General features: G+C 33.9%; 1 protein-coding gene across 7 annotated transcripts in view; it reads left to right on the top strand.

The window, feature by feature from the left end:
* KRIT1 (KRIT1 ankyrin repeat containing) overlaps nucleotides 1–18,005 on the top strand; it is a 38,041-nt gene that overhangs the window by 16,338 nt on the left and 3,698 nt on the right. For all 7 annotated transcript variants that reach the window (XM_027102434.1, XM_027102437.1, XM_027102435.1 and 4 more), the window contains 7 exons: nucleotides 3,178–3,334; nucleotides 4,519–4,626; nucleotides 6,741–6,897; nucleotides 7,910–8,061; nucleotides 13,069–13,235; nucleotides 13,870–13,957; nucleotides 14,449–14,655. In XM_027102434.1, coding sequence (XP_026958235.1) covers nucleotides 3,178–3,334; nucleotides 4,519–4,626; nucleotides 6,741–6,897; nucleotides 7,910–8,061; nucleotides 13,069–13,235; nucleotides 13,870–13,957; nucleotides 14,449–14,655 — 1,036 coding nt within the window. The remainder of the gene's footprint in view (nucleotides 1–3,177; nucleotides 3,335–4,518; nucleotides 4,627–6,740; nucleotides 6,898–7,909; nucleotides 8,062–13,068; nucleotides 13,236–13,869; nucleotides 13,958–14,448; nucleotides 14,656–18,005) is intronic.

Genomic DNA, 18,005 nt, shown 5'->3' with positions numbered 1-18,005 from the left:
ATTAGCTTTGGTTTATGTGAAGTATATCTAGTGTTACTATATTAGAAGTTTAAACTGAAAAATATTTCAAGCATTTCTTAATTCATTTTAAAATAACAGTAAACATATATTAACATAAATAACAAAGTTTTATGAAATATGCCCTTATTTTCCAAAAACAAAAAAATTAATGAGAAAAGTAGCATTATTTTACATTTTTGCATCTTTTTACTGACTAGCCTTGTAGGAGATAGTTGGATTCTCACATCTGATTCTGCCTTTAATTTGCTGCAATTTTCATGTCAGGTAGCTTCTAGAAAACTCCATCGTACACTTATGAGAAAATGATAATGAAAAGGGCAGATAACATCTTAGTATTATTATGAAAATATGTTTGACCAAGAGGACACCCTGAAAAGATTTCAGAGATCAAAGAGTTTCTGGATCACTCTTTGAGGACCACTTAATTAAATCACTCCTAGGATTACTCCAAGCTTCAAAAATTCTCATATTGATGACATGTGCCTAAAAATTTTCTTTACTAGAATCACCATTTTCCAAAACTATTTAAGTTGGCTTTCTCCCCTTATGGGTAACTTGTCAGCCACTCAGTAAAAGTCTCACTGACATCTCATATTTTCTCACCTCTCTCAAATCAGTATCTTCTCTCTCTGATAGTACCTTCAGGCTTCATATCATTGCTAAAGAGTATTTTAGAACTATGATGATTTGGCTCCCCACAAATTATTCCATCTGATTTCATTTGGGCCTTCACTGTAGCCAGTTGTGTGTTGTCTTTGTCTCATTCATCTTGGCAGCCTTTTGGTCCCCTATAAACTATTCTAAATCTTTCTACTCTTAAGCACTTAAACTTCCACTACCTTTTTTCTCTACTCTCATCAGATAGTTTTACCCCCTATTTTCAAAGACAGTTGACGCCATCAGAAATGTCCTTCTTCTCCACCCCAATCATCAGTTTTTTTGTTCCCATCTCTCTCCTGTATCATAGAGTTTGCATGAAAAATCCTTCTTGTTCCCCATCAAATTCACTTCTTAATTTTCTGCACTTTCTTTCCTCTTGTCTTCAAACATACATGGTTCCTCTCCCTCCTTGAAAAAGAACCTTAATTTGAACCTGCTGGCTCTTCTGGCCACTATCCTGTTTATTCCCTTCCTTTCATAGCCAGACTTCTCTTTTTCACTCTTCATGAACCTTCTTAACCTTTTCTGAGTTTTTAATCTCTTTCCCTGCTCTGCTGCATTAAATGCTGTTGACCACCCCTTTGTTCAAGGAACAAATTGCAGTTGAAAGAACAGCTATAATGGAGCTATAGTAAAGGTCAGTACAAATGCAAGATATAACTGATACCATTATTATTATTATTGAAATACTGGTCTCCATTCTGTGACCCAAGCATGTGTTTATAGTATGGAAACATCTATACCACAATTCAGAAAACTGGATTCTAACTGGCTGGTAACCATGAGACCTTGGGCAAGTTACTTAACTGGTACAAGCTTCATTTTTTTCATCTGTGCACTAGAAATATCTCTGCCTGCATCATAATTTGCTGTGAAGATTATATTAAGTAATTATATAAGGAAGTACCTTGAAAACTTTAAAGAATCATACAAAATATGTTTATATTATTTTTATTCTTGAATTGCTCCCCTAGTATCTTTTCCTATCCTGAAAGTGTTTTTCAAGATGCATTTCATTGTTCTAAAATGTTCATCTTTCTCAAAATTCTCTCAGAAAGATTTCATCCATTCCTCCCAGCCTTAACAGTAATTCTTCTCAGTTGGATGAATTTGCATATTCTTAGATATCTCAAGCCTTTGCCTTCCTCCTGAGTACCAAGTCTGCATTTTCAATTGCCAACTGAACAATTTAGTCCCTCTTTTTTTTTTCTTTTTTTTTTTATATACATAAGGCAGTTTGGAGAATGCAAAGACATAACTTTCAAGGAGCTTCCAGGCTGATAGAAATGTATATATACAAGGATGAAAGTAGATAAAATGAGGTTAAAAACTAAAACTGAAATGGTAAAATGTAGTGGGAATATAGAGGAGGTAGATTTTAAACTGTTTCAGAGAAATAATAGAACTTAACCTAAACAAAGTCAGGAGGGGGAAAAGGACATCTCAAGAATAGCTAAGAACATGAGCAAACAGTCATATGAATAAGAAGGCTAGGATACAATTAGCAGGTTCAGGATGTAGGAAAACCATAGGGTATGTGAAGGGGAAGAAAGTTGACAGCAAATCGTATTAGTTCTAAAGATGCTATTTTCCCCTCAAATGCACCATATTTAAAAGCAAATTTCCTTTCCCCTTCTACCCATTTATTTCCAAAAAATGAATTACCTTTCCACCATTGCATTAGAGTGCGACCTTATATAAGTCTTTATAACCAAATGGTGGACTCACTATGTCTCGCACATTCTTTGTACTCTTTTTCCCACTATCTAGAATATTTACTTCTCTTCAGCATCTCTTCAGCTTCTTCCTATTTAAAATCCAGTTCAAATTATTCTTCTATCAGAACACTTTTCAGAACTGAGACTGAAATCTTATCTTCCTTTTCCAACATTTTTTAAAGCATTAATTATATACTATTATGATTTGACAAATATATATTTTTTGATCGTTCTCCTCAACTGTTACTTAAATTTTACAGTGTTATGTAACTTATCTTATGTTTTTGTTTTCCTCTCTGATTACATTATAAGCCTTTACCAGAGCAGAGACCGTTCATTGTAACATATCTTTGTGTCTCCCACATTGCCTCATACAGCAGCTATGTGGAGAATATGTCTTTGGGCCTATTTTGTAAATCAAAGGCAGGGCTGAGTAAAAAGCATTATTAAATTTATGGGTTACTTTCTGCTTCTGAAAAGAATTTTGACTAAAACTTTTATCTCCCTGATTTATAATTTTTGTATTGTATTTTGTGTGATAGTGATTCTCTGTCATCTACTCTATCTTGTATTTGAGATTATATTTTCTTCCAGTTGATCAGAAATAGAAACAGTTGAACTGAATCAGAGTAATTCATAAGAAATCCCTAAGCATTGAAAACATTACATCTGTGTCTTCATTGCTTGTTCTCTGCCCTAGAAAGATCTTAGATATTGTCTAAAATTTGGATTTTTCAAACATTTCAGGTGACTTTTTAGGTGTTTTATTTTTTTATAGGTATGGAAAAGTTGAAGCCACTCGCATATTGTTAGAGAAGGGAAAGTGCAATCCAAACCTTTTAAATGGACAACTTAGTTCTCCTCTTCATTTTGCTGCTGGAGGAGGACATGCTGAAATAGTACAGATTCTCCTAAACCATCCAGAAGTTGACAGAGTAAGTTATTTTCCAGGCTTTTTTTTTTTTTTTTAATGATCAAACAGTGAATAACAATGACACTAAAATGTTAAGTTATACACTTGAGAGGTCAGCTGAAAAATAAAAACAAATTTCACTTACTATATAGAATAAGTAATATTTATGTGTATACTTTGCTTTTGTACATACTTTTTTAGATTATAGTAAAATATGTCTCACATAAAATTTACCATTTTAGCCATTTTTAGATGTATATTGGCATTAAGTACATTTACATTGTTTTAGAACCATCACCGCCATGCATCTACAGAATGTACATAAAATTTAACCTCTTTTCACTTTATAGTGTATTTTCTCAAAAATATCTTTAAGAAGGAAAAGGATATTTTGGAATTTGTATTAACAAGTATTTTGGGGCTTCCCTGGTGGTGCAGTGGTTCAGAATCCACCTGCCAATGCAGGGGACGGGGGTTTGAGCCCTGGTCCGGGAAGATCCCACATGCCGCGGAGCAGCTAAGCCCATTCACCACAACTACTGAACTTGTGCTCTAGAGCCTGCGAGCCACAGCTACTGAGCACACACACCTAGAGCCCGTGCTCTGCAACAAGAAAGGCCACCACAATGAGAAGCCCACGCACCACAACGAAGAGTAGCCCCCACTCGCCCCAGCTAGAGAAAGCCCGTGCACAGCAACAAAGACCCAGCGCAGCCAAAAATAAATTAAATAAATAAATTTTTTTTAAAAAAAGCTTTAACAAAACCTTTGTTGTTACTATAATCAGACTTTTTTTGGGGGGGGGGGCGGTGCGCGGGCCTCTCAGTGCTGTGGCCTCCCCCACTGCGGAGCACAGGCTCCGGACGCGCAGGCTCAGCGGCCATGGCTCACGGGCCCAGCCGCTCCGCGGCATGTGGGATCCTCCCGGACCGGGGCACAAACCCATGTCCCCCGCATCAGCAGGCGGACTCCCAACCACTGCGCCACCAGGGAAGCCCTATAATCAGAACTTTTGAAAAACAATAATCACATTGATTAGTGCTTTGAGTCATCTTTGGCAGTTCATGTTTAAGTATAGCATGCACTAAGTTTGCTTAATATGTACTTAACACTTGACAATAGTTTTGTAATGAAACTTTGATATTTTCCCTTATTTGTACATTTTTAATGCCTTTTATCTTTAACCTTTTTCCCCCACATTTCTAGCACATAACAGACCAACAAGGAAGATCTCCTTTAAATATTTGTGAAGAAAACAAACAAAATAATTGGGAAGAAGCTGCAAAATTGTTGAAGGAAGCCATTAACAAACCAGTAAGAATTATCTTCATAAATACTAATTAGAGCCAAGCATTGTATTTAAATTGATAAGTAATTTGAGGATCTGTGTCAAGGGTGGAAGGATATAAATGTATGGATGGCTTCTTTCCTGCTTTTATAAAACCTCATGGTTAGACTTCATAGGTATTAAATTTTTTATCATCCCTAACATTTGGATATTTATTCTTGCATATCAAAATAAAACTGCATAAATAAATCTTTCGATCAGTTAAAATTAATCTGATTTCCAGTGTAATCTGTATACTTGGTATGCTGATTACAAATTTTAACCTATTCATTGGAGCATCTCTTTCTACTTAGGCCTTCTAAGTAATATATTTGTAAATATTGGGCTGGCCAAAAAGTTCATTTGAGTTTTTCCATAATGTATGAAAAACCTGAACGAACTTTCTGGCCAACCCAATAATAATATTACACATCATTTGGTAATTTAGTTTTGGCAAGTTGTCATCTATTACAGATTCATCTTCCTCCTCAAGATAGTGAATGGGTTAAAATAGGAGATTTCTAAGTCTTTTATTCTGCCAATTCAACCTGGCCTTTCCACCTACTTATGTACAAAATAATTAGCAGTGACATTAAAATAGAGAAGAATTAACAATTAGAAAAAACTCAGTTATGCCTGAAAGTTATAGTGATGTTAAAACTGTTATCAGTTTAAAAATTGTTTGGAAACTTGAAAACCAGATAAAAGGATTTATACCAACTGATAAAGGATAAAAGTTTTATACCAACAGGTATAACCCATATGTTTGAGCCTTTCCAGACATTTCTATTAAGTAGGCAATGAGTATTTGTTGAATATTTTTGTAAATTTAACACCATAAAATGCTGAAAGTGATGTGATAAAGAATACATATTCTTTATTTATTCAGTACATGATCTCTGCCTTTAAGGAAAATTACACACATTCATACACATTTTTGTCAAAACACTATTCCCTGAGTACAGGACAAAAGCAAGGAAATAGATAAGCAGTACAGGCACCCTTATGTTATACTTCGTTGCAATTTGTTTTCTATTTGTATAGTTAAAATACATTTTTAGGGACTTCCCTGGCAGCACAGTGGTTAAGAATCTGCCTGCCAATGCAGGGGACATGGGTTTGAGCCCTGATCCAGGAAGATCCCACATGCTGTGGAGCAACTAAGCCCATGCGCCACAGCTACTGAGGGTGCTCTAGACCCCGCGAGCCACAACTGCTGAAGCCCGTGTACTGCAGTGAAGAGTAACCCCCTCTTGCCACAACTAGAGAAAGCCCGTGTGCAGCAACAAAGACCCAACACAGCCAAAAATAAATAAATAAATTTTGTAAAAAACCATTTTTATTTCTTATATAATTTTTATGTCTGAATGTATAAAAGGAATTAGGTACTTTTATCTAAAATGAACTGTCCTGGAAGTTGTTTGGTGGCATCAGTTACTTCCTATAACAATAAAAATGTATTGAGAATATCATTTCTCTCTGGGATTTTCTGAACAGGAGGAAAGAAACTGGCTCATGGTCCATTGTTTCATAACTTTTATCTGCAAAGTCTTCTATCACAGATTCCTCTTAGGACAAATTATTGCTGGTACACATTTCTACATTCTAATTTGTGGCTCACTAAGCTCACGAGGTACTTGACTAACACCAGATTTAGTTAACCAAGTCTATATCCCCCATTTGATATTTACATTGTACATTAATGGCTTTAAAATATACTTTCAGAAGATTTTGAAGTTGAATATTTTTTAAAAACCCATTTGCCTTAGTTTCTCAAACTTATTTGACCATGGAATATTCAGAGGAAAACATGTTAGAAAATATAAATAATGAAAAAAAATTTTTTTTAATATCGCTAGAAGGTCCAGTGGTTAGGACTCTGTGCTTCCACTGCAGGGGGGGTGCAGGTTCAATCCCTAGTTGGTGAAGTAAGATCCCGCAAGCCACATGGCAAGGCAAAAATAAATAAATAAAATACTGCCAGAAGATTCTCACTTGAAGTTGTTTTTAAGCAGATGAAGTTGAAATTAAAGCATTTTGTTGTACTGGGATGTATAATTTATAACCAGGTTGCATAATTTATTATCATTCTTTGTCCTAGTATGAAAAAGTTCGAATATACAGAATGGATGGATCATACCGTTCTGTTGAACTGAAGCATGGAAATAATACCTCAGTGCAGCAGATAATGGAAGGAATGCGTCTCTCTCAAGAAACACAGCAATATTTCACTATTTGGATCTGTTCAGAAAATCTCAGTAAGAAATTTGTTATTCTGTTGTATAAACCTGATTATTCCTTTTTGAGAGTGGGTTGGTAAACTTAAGTATAGCATCAATTATTATTGACTTTTAAATTTTCAAATGAGACAGTGTTCTTCTCTTTTACACAGATTGTTTATGTTCAGACTGCTGAAACATATAAGCCTCTGCTTCCTCCTGGCCCCTCTTTGTTCATACAATGGTTTTTTTTTTTTTTTTTTTTTTTTTTGCGGTACGCGGGCCTCTCACTGTTGTGGCCTCTCCCGCTGCAGAGCACAGGTTCTGGACGCGCAGGCTGAGCGGCCATGGCTCACGGACCCAGCCGCTCCGCAGCATGTGAGATCCTCCCGGACCAGGGCACGAACCCGCGTCCCCTGCATCGGCAGGCGTACTCTCAACCACTGTGCCACCAGGGAAGCCCGCGTACAATGTTTGAAATGATAAAAACCAAAACATTTTTCTTTGGCAATGAATTTGATTTGAATGCTGTTAAACGTAGTGCTCATCCAACTTGCCTTTATTTTCAGTGCTCACCTCATCTCAGAAAATACAGATTTTCTTTTTCTGTATATTGGTTTTCTATCAGATCTTTGTTATTTAAACTCGACCCAATGTCATTATAGATTTGTCTCTCAGACAAAGTATTGCAGATACATAAGGGATTTCATTGAGGTGGTTGTGATTGGTTATCTAGTGATTTAATTGTATTTTTTTAAACACCAAATTCTACTGATTTTCTCATTAAATAGGCTATCATGGAATTAAGGATCTTAAATATATTTGATAAATTCATTTTCAGATTTAGTCTCATAATTCTTATATTCTTAATAAACAATTAACCTCAAATTGGGTAGTAATGTTGATTAAAGTCAATATTGATTTAAATTTAGATCTATAATTTGTGTGTGTTCAGTACTTAGGTACAGAGAGTTTGATAAAAAGTTTCTATGTGTTGATATAATTGGTTCATTTTTACATTATCATTTATAAAAGGAAAGATGTTTTTCAGGCCTTCAACTCAAGCCTTATCATAAACCATTGCAACATGTTCGTGACTGGCCAGAAATACTTGCTGAATTGACTAATTTGGATCCCCAAAGGGAGACACCACAGCTTTTCCTAAGAAGAGATGTGAGACTTCCTTTGGAAGTTGAGAAAAAGGTTTGCTCAAAAATCTTTTTTACAGTCATTTAAATGTTCAGAATCTACTGAGTTCCTGTTTTAAGCACTAGAGGCAAAAATTGTACTCTTCCTTTACAGGAGGTTTTATTTCTGTTTTTCTGTTCAATCCTTACATCCCTGTTGTAAGTGGTAGAGTTTGAGTCAGTCTACTTACAAAGCCCCTGGTTGGTTTTTCCATTTCCCCACCTCCATTTTCTTAGAATACAAAAGAAATAGAGAATCCATCCTAAGGAGAATTACGAACCAGATGGGAGAAAGATTTTAGAGTAGAAAAAAATTTTAGAGTAGTTAGAAAGGGAGTACAGTGTCAGATAAACTTAATAAAGGGCTAATCAGTTGCGTAAGTTTCAAAGGAGCAAAGAGATGCATTGGTGTAAGGGGAGAACAGAAAAAATATTCTGGATAGAGAAGATTATATTTACAAAGGGGACATTAAAAAGTTACTCTCAACAGTCGGTAAATAGCTGTTTTTGACTCAACAGAGAACTATATAGATAGTAAAAAATGAGAATGGAATTTACATTTGATTAAAAAAAGGTCTGTCCCAAACAAGTATGTTTGGATTTGAATTACTGTAAATTTTAGAGGAGAAGTGAAATAATGTCATCTGAGGGACGACTGGACAAGGAAGAAACCTAAGGGAGATGTTACAAGTTAAACTAGGTGATAATCTAAATACAGTGGTAGCTGTGAAAACTGGGGGAAAAAGAAAATTTCCAGGCTCTCATAAATTTGGTGAAGAAAAAACACACAATTTCCAGATTCTTTATTCAAGAAAATATTAAACAGACAAGGTTAAACAAATTTTAGCACATGAAAATTTCAGTGACCTTGTCCATTGTCCAAACTTGGTAAATGTTTTATGCCTGACTATTCATATTGTCCCTCTTCTGTTATCAAACTAAAGGTAAAAAAGCCATTTGACAAAATCCAGTAGCCTTTCATGGTAAAACTCTCAGAAAACTAGGGTAGATGGGAACTTCCTCAGTGTAATAAATGGCATTTATGAAAAACCCACAGTTAACATACCCAGTGGTGAAAGACTGAAAACTCCTCCTAAGAACAAGACAAGGATACCTGCTTTCACCACTGCTGTTTAACAAAGAACTAGAAGTTCTAACCAAAGCAATGAGCCACACTCCCCCAACCACCACCGCCCAAAAAAAAGGAAAGAAAGAAAAGAAAAAAAAAGAAAGGCATCCAGATTGGAAAGGAAAAAGTAAAACTGTCTCTGTTGATCACAAATGACATTATCCTGTATATAGGAAATTCTAAAGAATCTACACAAAAGCTACTAGGGCTAATAAATGGATTCAGCAAAGTTGTAGGGTACAAGCTCAACACACGAAAATCAGTTGTTTCTATAACCAGCCACAGACACTCCCCCCCAAAAAAAGGAAACTAAAAACTCCATTAAAATAACTTCTAAAAGAATAAAATACCTAGGAATAAATTTAACAAGAGAGCTGCAAAACTCGTACACTGAAAACTACAAAAACATTGCTGAAATAAATTAAAGAAGACATAAGTAACTAGAAAGACATCCCATGTTCAAGGATAAGAAGACTTAATATTGTTAAGACATCAATACAAGCAAAGTGATCTACCAATTCAACACAATTCCCTAACAACAGACGTTTTTGCAGAAATGGGAAAGGCAATCCCCAAATTCATTGCAAAGGGCCTTGAATAGCCAAAACATTCTTGAAAAAGAAGAATAAAGTTGTGGGATTCACATTTCCAAATTTCTTAGTACAAACCTACAGTAATCCAAACAATGTGGTACTGGTATAAGGATAGACATAGACTAGTGGAATAGAATTGAGAGTCCTGAAGTAACCCCATATATCCATGCCAACTGCTTTTTGACAAGGATGCCAAATGCATCCAATGAGGAAAACATAGTCTCTTCAACAGATGATGCTGGGATAACTGGAAATTCATATGCAAAAAGTATAAAATTAGACCCTGATCTCACACCACATCAAAAATTGACTCAGTGTATCAATAACCTAAATATAAAAGCCAAAACCATAAAACTCTTAGGACAAAATATATGGGTAGTCTTCATGACCTTAGATTTGGCCTTGGAGTTTTAGATATGACACCAAAAACATGAGTAACGACAGAAAAAATCGATAAATGAGACTTCATCAAAATTAAAAGCATTTGTAAATCAAAGGACATTATCAAGAAAAAGACAAGCTAGAGAATGCAAGAACATATTTGCAAATCATAAATCTGATAAGTGTTTACTATCCAGAATATTAAAAGAACTACAACTCCACAACGAAAAGACAACCCAATTAAATTGGGTAAAGGACTTAAATATCATTTCTCCAGTAAAGATATACAAGTGGCCAACAAGCACATGCGAAGACGCTCAGCATTATCAGTCATTAAGGAAATGCAAATCAAAACACAATGAGAAACCACTTCACACCTACTAGGATGGTTGTAATAATAAAGATTTATAAAAGAAGATGTTGAGTTTTGATGAAGACAGAGAGAAATTGGAACCCTTGTATGTTGTAGGTAGGAGTGTAAAATGGTGCAGCTGCTGTGGAAAATAGTTGAGTGGTTCTTCCAAAAACTAAACATAGAATTACCATTTGATCCAGCAATTCCACTCCTAGGTATATACCTAAAGGAAACAAGAACTCAAACAGATACTTGCATTCCAGCATTCTTAACAGCATTATTCATAATAACCAAAAAGGTGGACACAAGCTAAAGTGTTCATCAACAGATAAATGGATGAAGAAAATGGAATATCATTCAGCCATAAAAAGGAATGAAGTTTTGATACATGTCCTAACATGGATGAACCTTGAAAACATGCTAGGTGAAATAAGCCATACACAAAAGGACAAATACTGTTTGATTCTACTTATCTTAAATAAATATCTAGAATAGATACTATAAACAGAAAGTATATTAGTGTGATGGGGGGAGAGAATGAGGACTTAATGGTTACAGAGTTTCTGTTTGGGCAATGAAAATATGGAAATAGTTGTGATGGTTCACAACATTGTGAATGTAATTAATGCCCCTAAATTCTACAGTTAAAAATAGTTAAAATGGTAAACTTTGTTAGCAGTTCTTAAAATGTAATAGATGTATGAAATTTGCAAATAATCTAAATATACTCAGCCTGTCTTCTTTCTTTCTAAGTAATATTTTTAAAGTTGGCTGGTAGAGAAAGAGCAATAATGATAATACTTGGATATTAATTAATTGCATATTATGTTACAAATAATACAAAGTAGGTTCAAGTGAAAAGAAGCAAGGCTTAGTGAGTACTTAAGGTGAATCAGAATATCACGATCATCTGATAAAGTGGTTGCGTTCTTTTTCACTCATTGTGTAATTGAAAAATTCCTATTTTTACCACCTGAAAAATAGAAGAATTGTATTTTTTTGGTTAGGACTATTCTTTTAGGATGAAAAGAGCCTGCTTTCATTTAAAAAGAACAATTGTTGACTAATAGTCACTGAACACACTATTAGGAATTATAATTATTCTCTATTCAAACTCTTCAAATTCTTTAAGTCAATTTTTATTAGAAAAATGTTTTCTTTCATTTTTTCCCAACAATTATTTTGAGAAATTAAAAAACCATAGGAAAGTTGAAAAAGTAATAAACTTCATACCATCATATACCATTCATTAAATTCACTAATTGTTAACATTTTGCTACATTTGTTTCATCTTTCCTCTCTTTTGGTTGTGAACCATTTAAAATTGAGTTGCAGACATCCTGGCACTTCATCCCTAAATATTTTAACATGCATCTTCTAAGAACAAGGATGTACCTACATAGTACAGTACCACTTTCACCCTAATAAAATTAATGTTTCCATAATAACCTCTAATATCAGACCCATATTCAGATTTCCCCCCAATTTTTCAGTCTCTTTTAACTCCCAACTGAAGGAGCTAGTCAGCGTTCATGCTTTGCATTTGATTACAGTCTCTTTAAGTCTCCTTTAATCTAGAGCAATCCCCTTATCTTTTTTTCCCCATGAAATTCTGTTTCAGTTTTTTTTAATATTATCAATATATGGAGTATTATATTATTTTAGTTAGTATGACAACATTTCTTTTGCCATAAGGAATTTGGGTCATTTTGAATCATATTTGGAAACATACTAAGTATTCATTCAGAATCTCTATAATTGGTGATTATTTCCAAGTAGAAATGTATTCTTTAGGCTGGCATTTTTCAATGTTTGTTAATCTTATCAGATAAAGTGAAACTTTAAAGGTTTCAAAACTTAAAAAAGTATGCTCTCCTTTAGTGTTATTTGAAAGTGCAAAGTACTGAATATTCTTTAGTCAAATAAAAAATGTTAAGCTTTTTTCAAACTTCATGTGTCCTTCTGGGAGTTAATACTTCCTTTTATCTTCTTTGAGGTTCACTACTATATTGGGTGAAGCACAGATTGTAGAAGAATGTTTGAGGAATATAAAGAATTTAAGTAAAATTGTACTATAAGTTATACACACTCATATCCGTAAACTGATGATAATTTTATTGAACTGTGAATCAGAGGTTAGCAACCTATGGCCTACTGCTGTATCTGACCTGTTGCCTACTTTTGTATATCCTACAAGCTATTAATGGTTGAAAAAAATTCAAAAGAATATTTCATGTCATGTGAACATTTCATGAAATTCAAATTTCAGAATCAATATAAAAAGTTTTAGTAGAACTCCAACATTTGTAGATGTATTGTCTATAGCTGCTTTTGTCCTACAATAGCAGAGTTGAGTCGTTCTAACAGACTATCTGACTCACAAAGCTTAAAATATTACTATCTGGGCTTTAATAGAAAAAAATTGTCAATCTCTGCTCTAAAGCAATAACAGCTTATTTATATGAAATTACATAGCTTTTGCTTTTTCATATTAGATAGTGGCAAGTTGTACATTTATAACAGGAAATTGTGACCTAATAACCAAATTATACTTTTTCTTTTAAGATTGAAGACCCATTAGCTATTCTTATTCTCTTTGATGAAGCCAGATATAATTTATTGAAGGGCTTTTATACGGCTCCTGATGCTAAACTGATAACATTGGCAAGTCTACTGTTGCAGATAGTTTATGGAAATTATGAGAGTAAGAAACACAAGCAAGGTTTCCTAAAGTAAGTATTTAATACAATTCATGGTCTTGTGCTATACCCAAGGTTCAGTTTAACCAAGAAAATTTAGAAATATTACGTTACTAAGAACTATTTAGACGTTGGTTTGGAATTAAATAATATAAGGCATGGAATGAGAAAAAAAAAAAAAGTAAAGCATGCTTTACGTTACACTCTCTCCAAAGTTCTTTTTCTTATATTTGAATATAGTTTGATATGCCTTATACTTGTTAGCTTTATCTTTCTTTACTGTATGTTTAAATAAGTTCACTAAAACCTGAGTTGGATTAGTAGAAAAAATGTTACAAGGCAGATGCATTTCACCATATACCACCACAAAAACTAGTTCATGTTGAGAGAAAACAATGAGGTTTTAGCACATTTAAAGTTTGTTTATTGTAGTTTTAAATATTCAAAAATATTTTGTGGCTACTGAAAGAAGAAACATTTCTGTAAATTGAGCAATATTAGGATCGTGACTTTTTGCTTAAAATGTTGAGAGTTCTCTGATATGTTACAATATAATATTTTTCAGCTCAAAAATCATATTAATTAAAGCCATTTACATGTAAATGATTATATTACTGTAGCTACTAAAGATGATTTATTTAAAAGATGTTGGTGTATTTGCTTACAGTGAAGAAAATCTAAAATCCATTGTACCTATTACCAAATTGAAAAGTAAGGCACCTCACTGGACAAACCGAATACTTCATGAATACAAGGTAAGCTGTTAAATAGAAATAAAAAGACATTTTATAGCCTAGTTGAAATTTTGTTAGTATTATTAATATGTTTTAAACATAGGTACATTACATTTTATTCTTGAAATTAAATAAGGATCTTATAGTTCACATGCCTGAAAGGAAAAGGAGCAAAATAGTTTTATTTTTAATAATGTAGAATCTTTTACTGAATACCGTCTGTATGCTGGATACTGTGGTAAGTGCTAGAGATTAAAAAAACATGAGATAATACACTGTCTCTATCCATGAGGCACTTAAAAATGTAATAGAATAGATAAACATTATTTTTAGACCTTGATATTTCTTTTTTTTAATATAAGATCTCAAAAGAAAAACTGCCTTTGGTATAATGTCACACAATTTTATTTGTCTTTGGGATAGCCTTGATTTTAGAAACTGTTTAGTTGACCTGTTTGGATTATCAAAGGTACATTCTCCTTTCACATCTGTTTATTTTACTTTGTTTTTAGAATCTTAGTACAAGTGAAGGTGTCAGTAAAGAAATGCATCACCTACAGCGCATGTTCTTACAGAATTGTTGGGAAATTCCTACATATGGAGCAGCTTTTTTCATAGGACAGATATTTACAAAGGCAAGCCCCAGTAATCATAAAGTCATCCCTGTGTATGTAGGTGTGAATATAAAAGGACTTCATCTTCTCAATATGGAAACTAAGGTAGATTTTCATCTTTTCAGCTGTTTTTGACCAGTCACATTATGTAATATCTAAAATAACAGTACTAGCCTACATGAACAATTTCATTCATTTATAATAGCAAAGGATAAGGGGGTGAAAACGAAATGATTATCAATAGGGAGTTAACATATTAATTGTAACATTGAAATACCTTGCAGCCATATAAAAGAATGAAGATATTTTTCTGTGGAATGATCTCTAAGATATATTTGGTGCTGAACCATATGTAATATGCTACCATTCATGTAAAAATGGGTGGAAATGGGTATTTATCCGAAGAAAACGGAAACACTAACACAAAAAGATACATGCACATCCCTGTTCATTGAAACATTATTTACAATGGCCAAGATAAACAACCTGAGTGTCCATCAGTGGATGAATGGCTAAAGAAAATGTGTAAATATATACAGTGGAATATTAATCGGCCATTAAAAAGAATGAAGTCTTTCATTTGCAACAATATGGGTGGACCTTGAGGGCATTATGCCTAGTGAAATAAGTCAGACAAAGATAAATACTATATGATCTCACTATTTATATGTGGAATCTTTTTAAAAAAAAAAACAAGCTCATAGATACAAAGAACAGACTGGTGGTTGCCAAAGGCAGGGAGTTGGGAGATGGGCAAAATGGGTAAAGGGGGTCAAAAGGTACAAACTTCCAGCTGTAAAATAAATAAGTCATGGGGATGTAGTATAGAGCATGGTGACCATAGTTAATAATACTGTATTGCATATTTGAAAGTTGCTAAGGGAATAGATCTTAAAATTCCTCATCACAAGAAAAAGAAAGTTGTAACTATGTATGGTGATGGATGTTAACGATACTTATTGTGGTGATCATTTTGCAATATATATAAATATTGAATCATATTGTATACCTGAAACTAATATAATGTTATATGTCAATTATACCTCAAAAAATGGGGGGAAGTGAATACTATATTTGCATAAGTATTGCTTTGGTATGCATAAAATGTCTCTTAAAGCCTTTAGAGGGGGGGAACCATGTAACTGGGAATAAGAGTAGAAGGGAGACTTTTCATTATATAGCATTTTGCAACTTAAAAAAATTTTTTTTAACTGTGAATGTATTACCTATTCTAAAAATTAGATTTAAATGAAAAAAAATACAGATTTAAAAAAGGAAATATAATATCTGACACAAGTGGTTCATTTTGCAAATTAGAATAAGTTATAGGAACATTTTGGGGGGGCAAGATGAAGTGTGGATGGGACTATGAATACCTGTTAGAACTGTTCAGAGGTTTTCTATTCCACCATCTTTTGTTTTTTTTTTTTTTTGGCGGTACGCGGGCCTCTCACTGTTGTGGCCTCTCCCGCTGCGGAGCACAGGCATGTGGGATCTTCCCAGACTGGGGCACGAACCCGCGTCCCCTGCATCGTCAGGTGGACTCTCAACCACTGCGCCACCAGGGAAGCCCCACTATTCCACCATCTTGATCTGGCCGCCCCTACTTCAGAGCTTTTCAATCAGAGGCTTATTACTGTATTGTGCCTTTTTCTAATCAAAGTCATGATAATATAAATATGGGGTTATCAATTACTTTTAGCATATTTAACACATTTCACAGGATAAACAGCTTTCTAGTTAGTAATAGGAAGCAGATAAAAATCTATTTTGTTCATTCAGGTATGTCATAGATAGACTATTTTCCAAATCAGTTTAAGTAACTGAGCTTACGCATTTTTAAAAGGCGTTTTAGATTAGGGAATTTCATCGTAAACCTAACTTTTTTCATCATTTTTGTAAGTCTTTATTATGTAATCACATACCTTCTGAAAGTATCCCAATTGTAGTTTAGTTATTTCCTGATAACTCAGGATCATCATTATGGGCAACAGTTATTTTCCCATACTGTTAGAAATGCCTGTGAATGGAGATAAAGAATATGCAGGGACATAGGGCACTGACTGACTTGGAACTTGATTTTTTGAAGTCTCTGATATCTGCTTGCTTTGGAGTCATTTGCTTATCATTTTCTATTTAGACTATTTTACTCATACAAAATAAGCTGCTTCTTATTAGCTTGTAACTACTTTTTCTATTCCTGTTGTACTAAAGAAATGAAGGAGAAATTCCCCTTGTCATTTCAAGAAATTTTTCCTCTGCTATTTCAGAGCATTTTATACAAATATCTGCAAATTCTTCTTCATCGAACTGGATGGTGATACTGTGGGCATAACACTGAGCCTTTTCTCTAAACTATATTTTATGTTTGACTTTTGGGAGCATTCCAAATTTAGGCAACAATGAAAAGTTTTATATAGTATTCAAATGATGTTTCAGTAATATAATATTTCATATTATGAATAATATTCTGGTCCAGGAATTGAGTAAGTGAGATAGCAGTAGCAGGCAGAGGATGATAGTGTTATTAAGAATCTGCTTTTTCTAGAAATATAAATAGAAATGCTGTCATTGGGCATATAAAAAGGTGATTGAAACCAAGGGTAACAATGTTTTCTGTCCACATAATCATTACCTTGTGTTCTGTAAGCTACGGATAAATTTATGGCACCTATAAAAGCTCTAAGATAATTACATTTTCAAATGATCTAAGATAGGAACAATCAGCTTGTCCTCAGTTGTCTTAGATTGACCAAATCTGCTAGGGTTGAATATGACAAGCTTGCTTAAATAAACATCTTCATCTGCAAAAATACATTCATTTGCATTTAAAAGTCTACATATGGGATACATTAGCCTCAGAGATTAAATCTCAGGAAAAGCCATAGAATACAGCTGTGTTGTTTTTTTTAATCTCAATTACTTCTGCCTTCTATATTTTGTTATTGTTTGGAATAATAAAAGTTGCCCCTCAGAAAATACACCTCAGCCAGTTTCATATACTCATCAGAGACCTATCTTTCTACTTACATAAAATGTAGGCACTATCGAATAGGTAAATGCAGTGTTACAGTTCAATGTTTTACTATAGTGAAAGCATTACAGTCTTCATAACTGAACTGTACTTGTTGATATATCTTCAGCCTTAATACCACTGCTACATCCAGGCAATAGATTACCCTTTGCTGATGTCAATTTATGTAGACCATAATGCCCTTCTGAAATAAAACTGGTTCTTTAAATACCCATTTAGTGCCATTGTTCATGGTCACTTGTCAACATCACTATTTCTCCTGTGTGTCCTGGTTGGCTATGTCTACTTCTGACTTACATGGTTTCCCTTTTCTGCTCTCAACTATCCCTGTCATTTCTCTTACTTTTTGACTTCCTTCACTAAGCACCTTCCCCTTTGTAGGTTTTACCTCCTAATGAGAGCTACTTTTTCCTTCTGGAGC

This window comes from Aethalodelphis obliquidens, unplaced genomic scaffold (genome assembly GCF_003676395.1).
Source record: "Aethalodelphis obliquidens isolate GAN/ISIS:26980383/991018 unplaced genomic scaffold, ASM367639v1 scaffold5, whole genome shotgun sequence".
NCBI classification, from domain to species: domain Eukaryota; kingdom Metazoa; phylum Chordata; class Mammalia; order Artiodactyla; family Delphinidae; genus Aethalodelphis; species Aethalodelphis obliquidens.
This window is presented reverse-complemented; position numbering and strand designations above follow the sequence as displayed.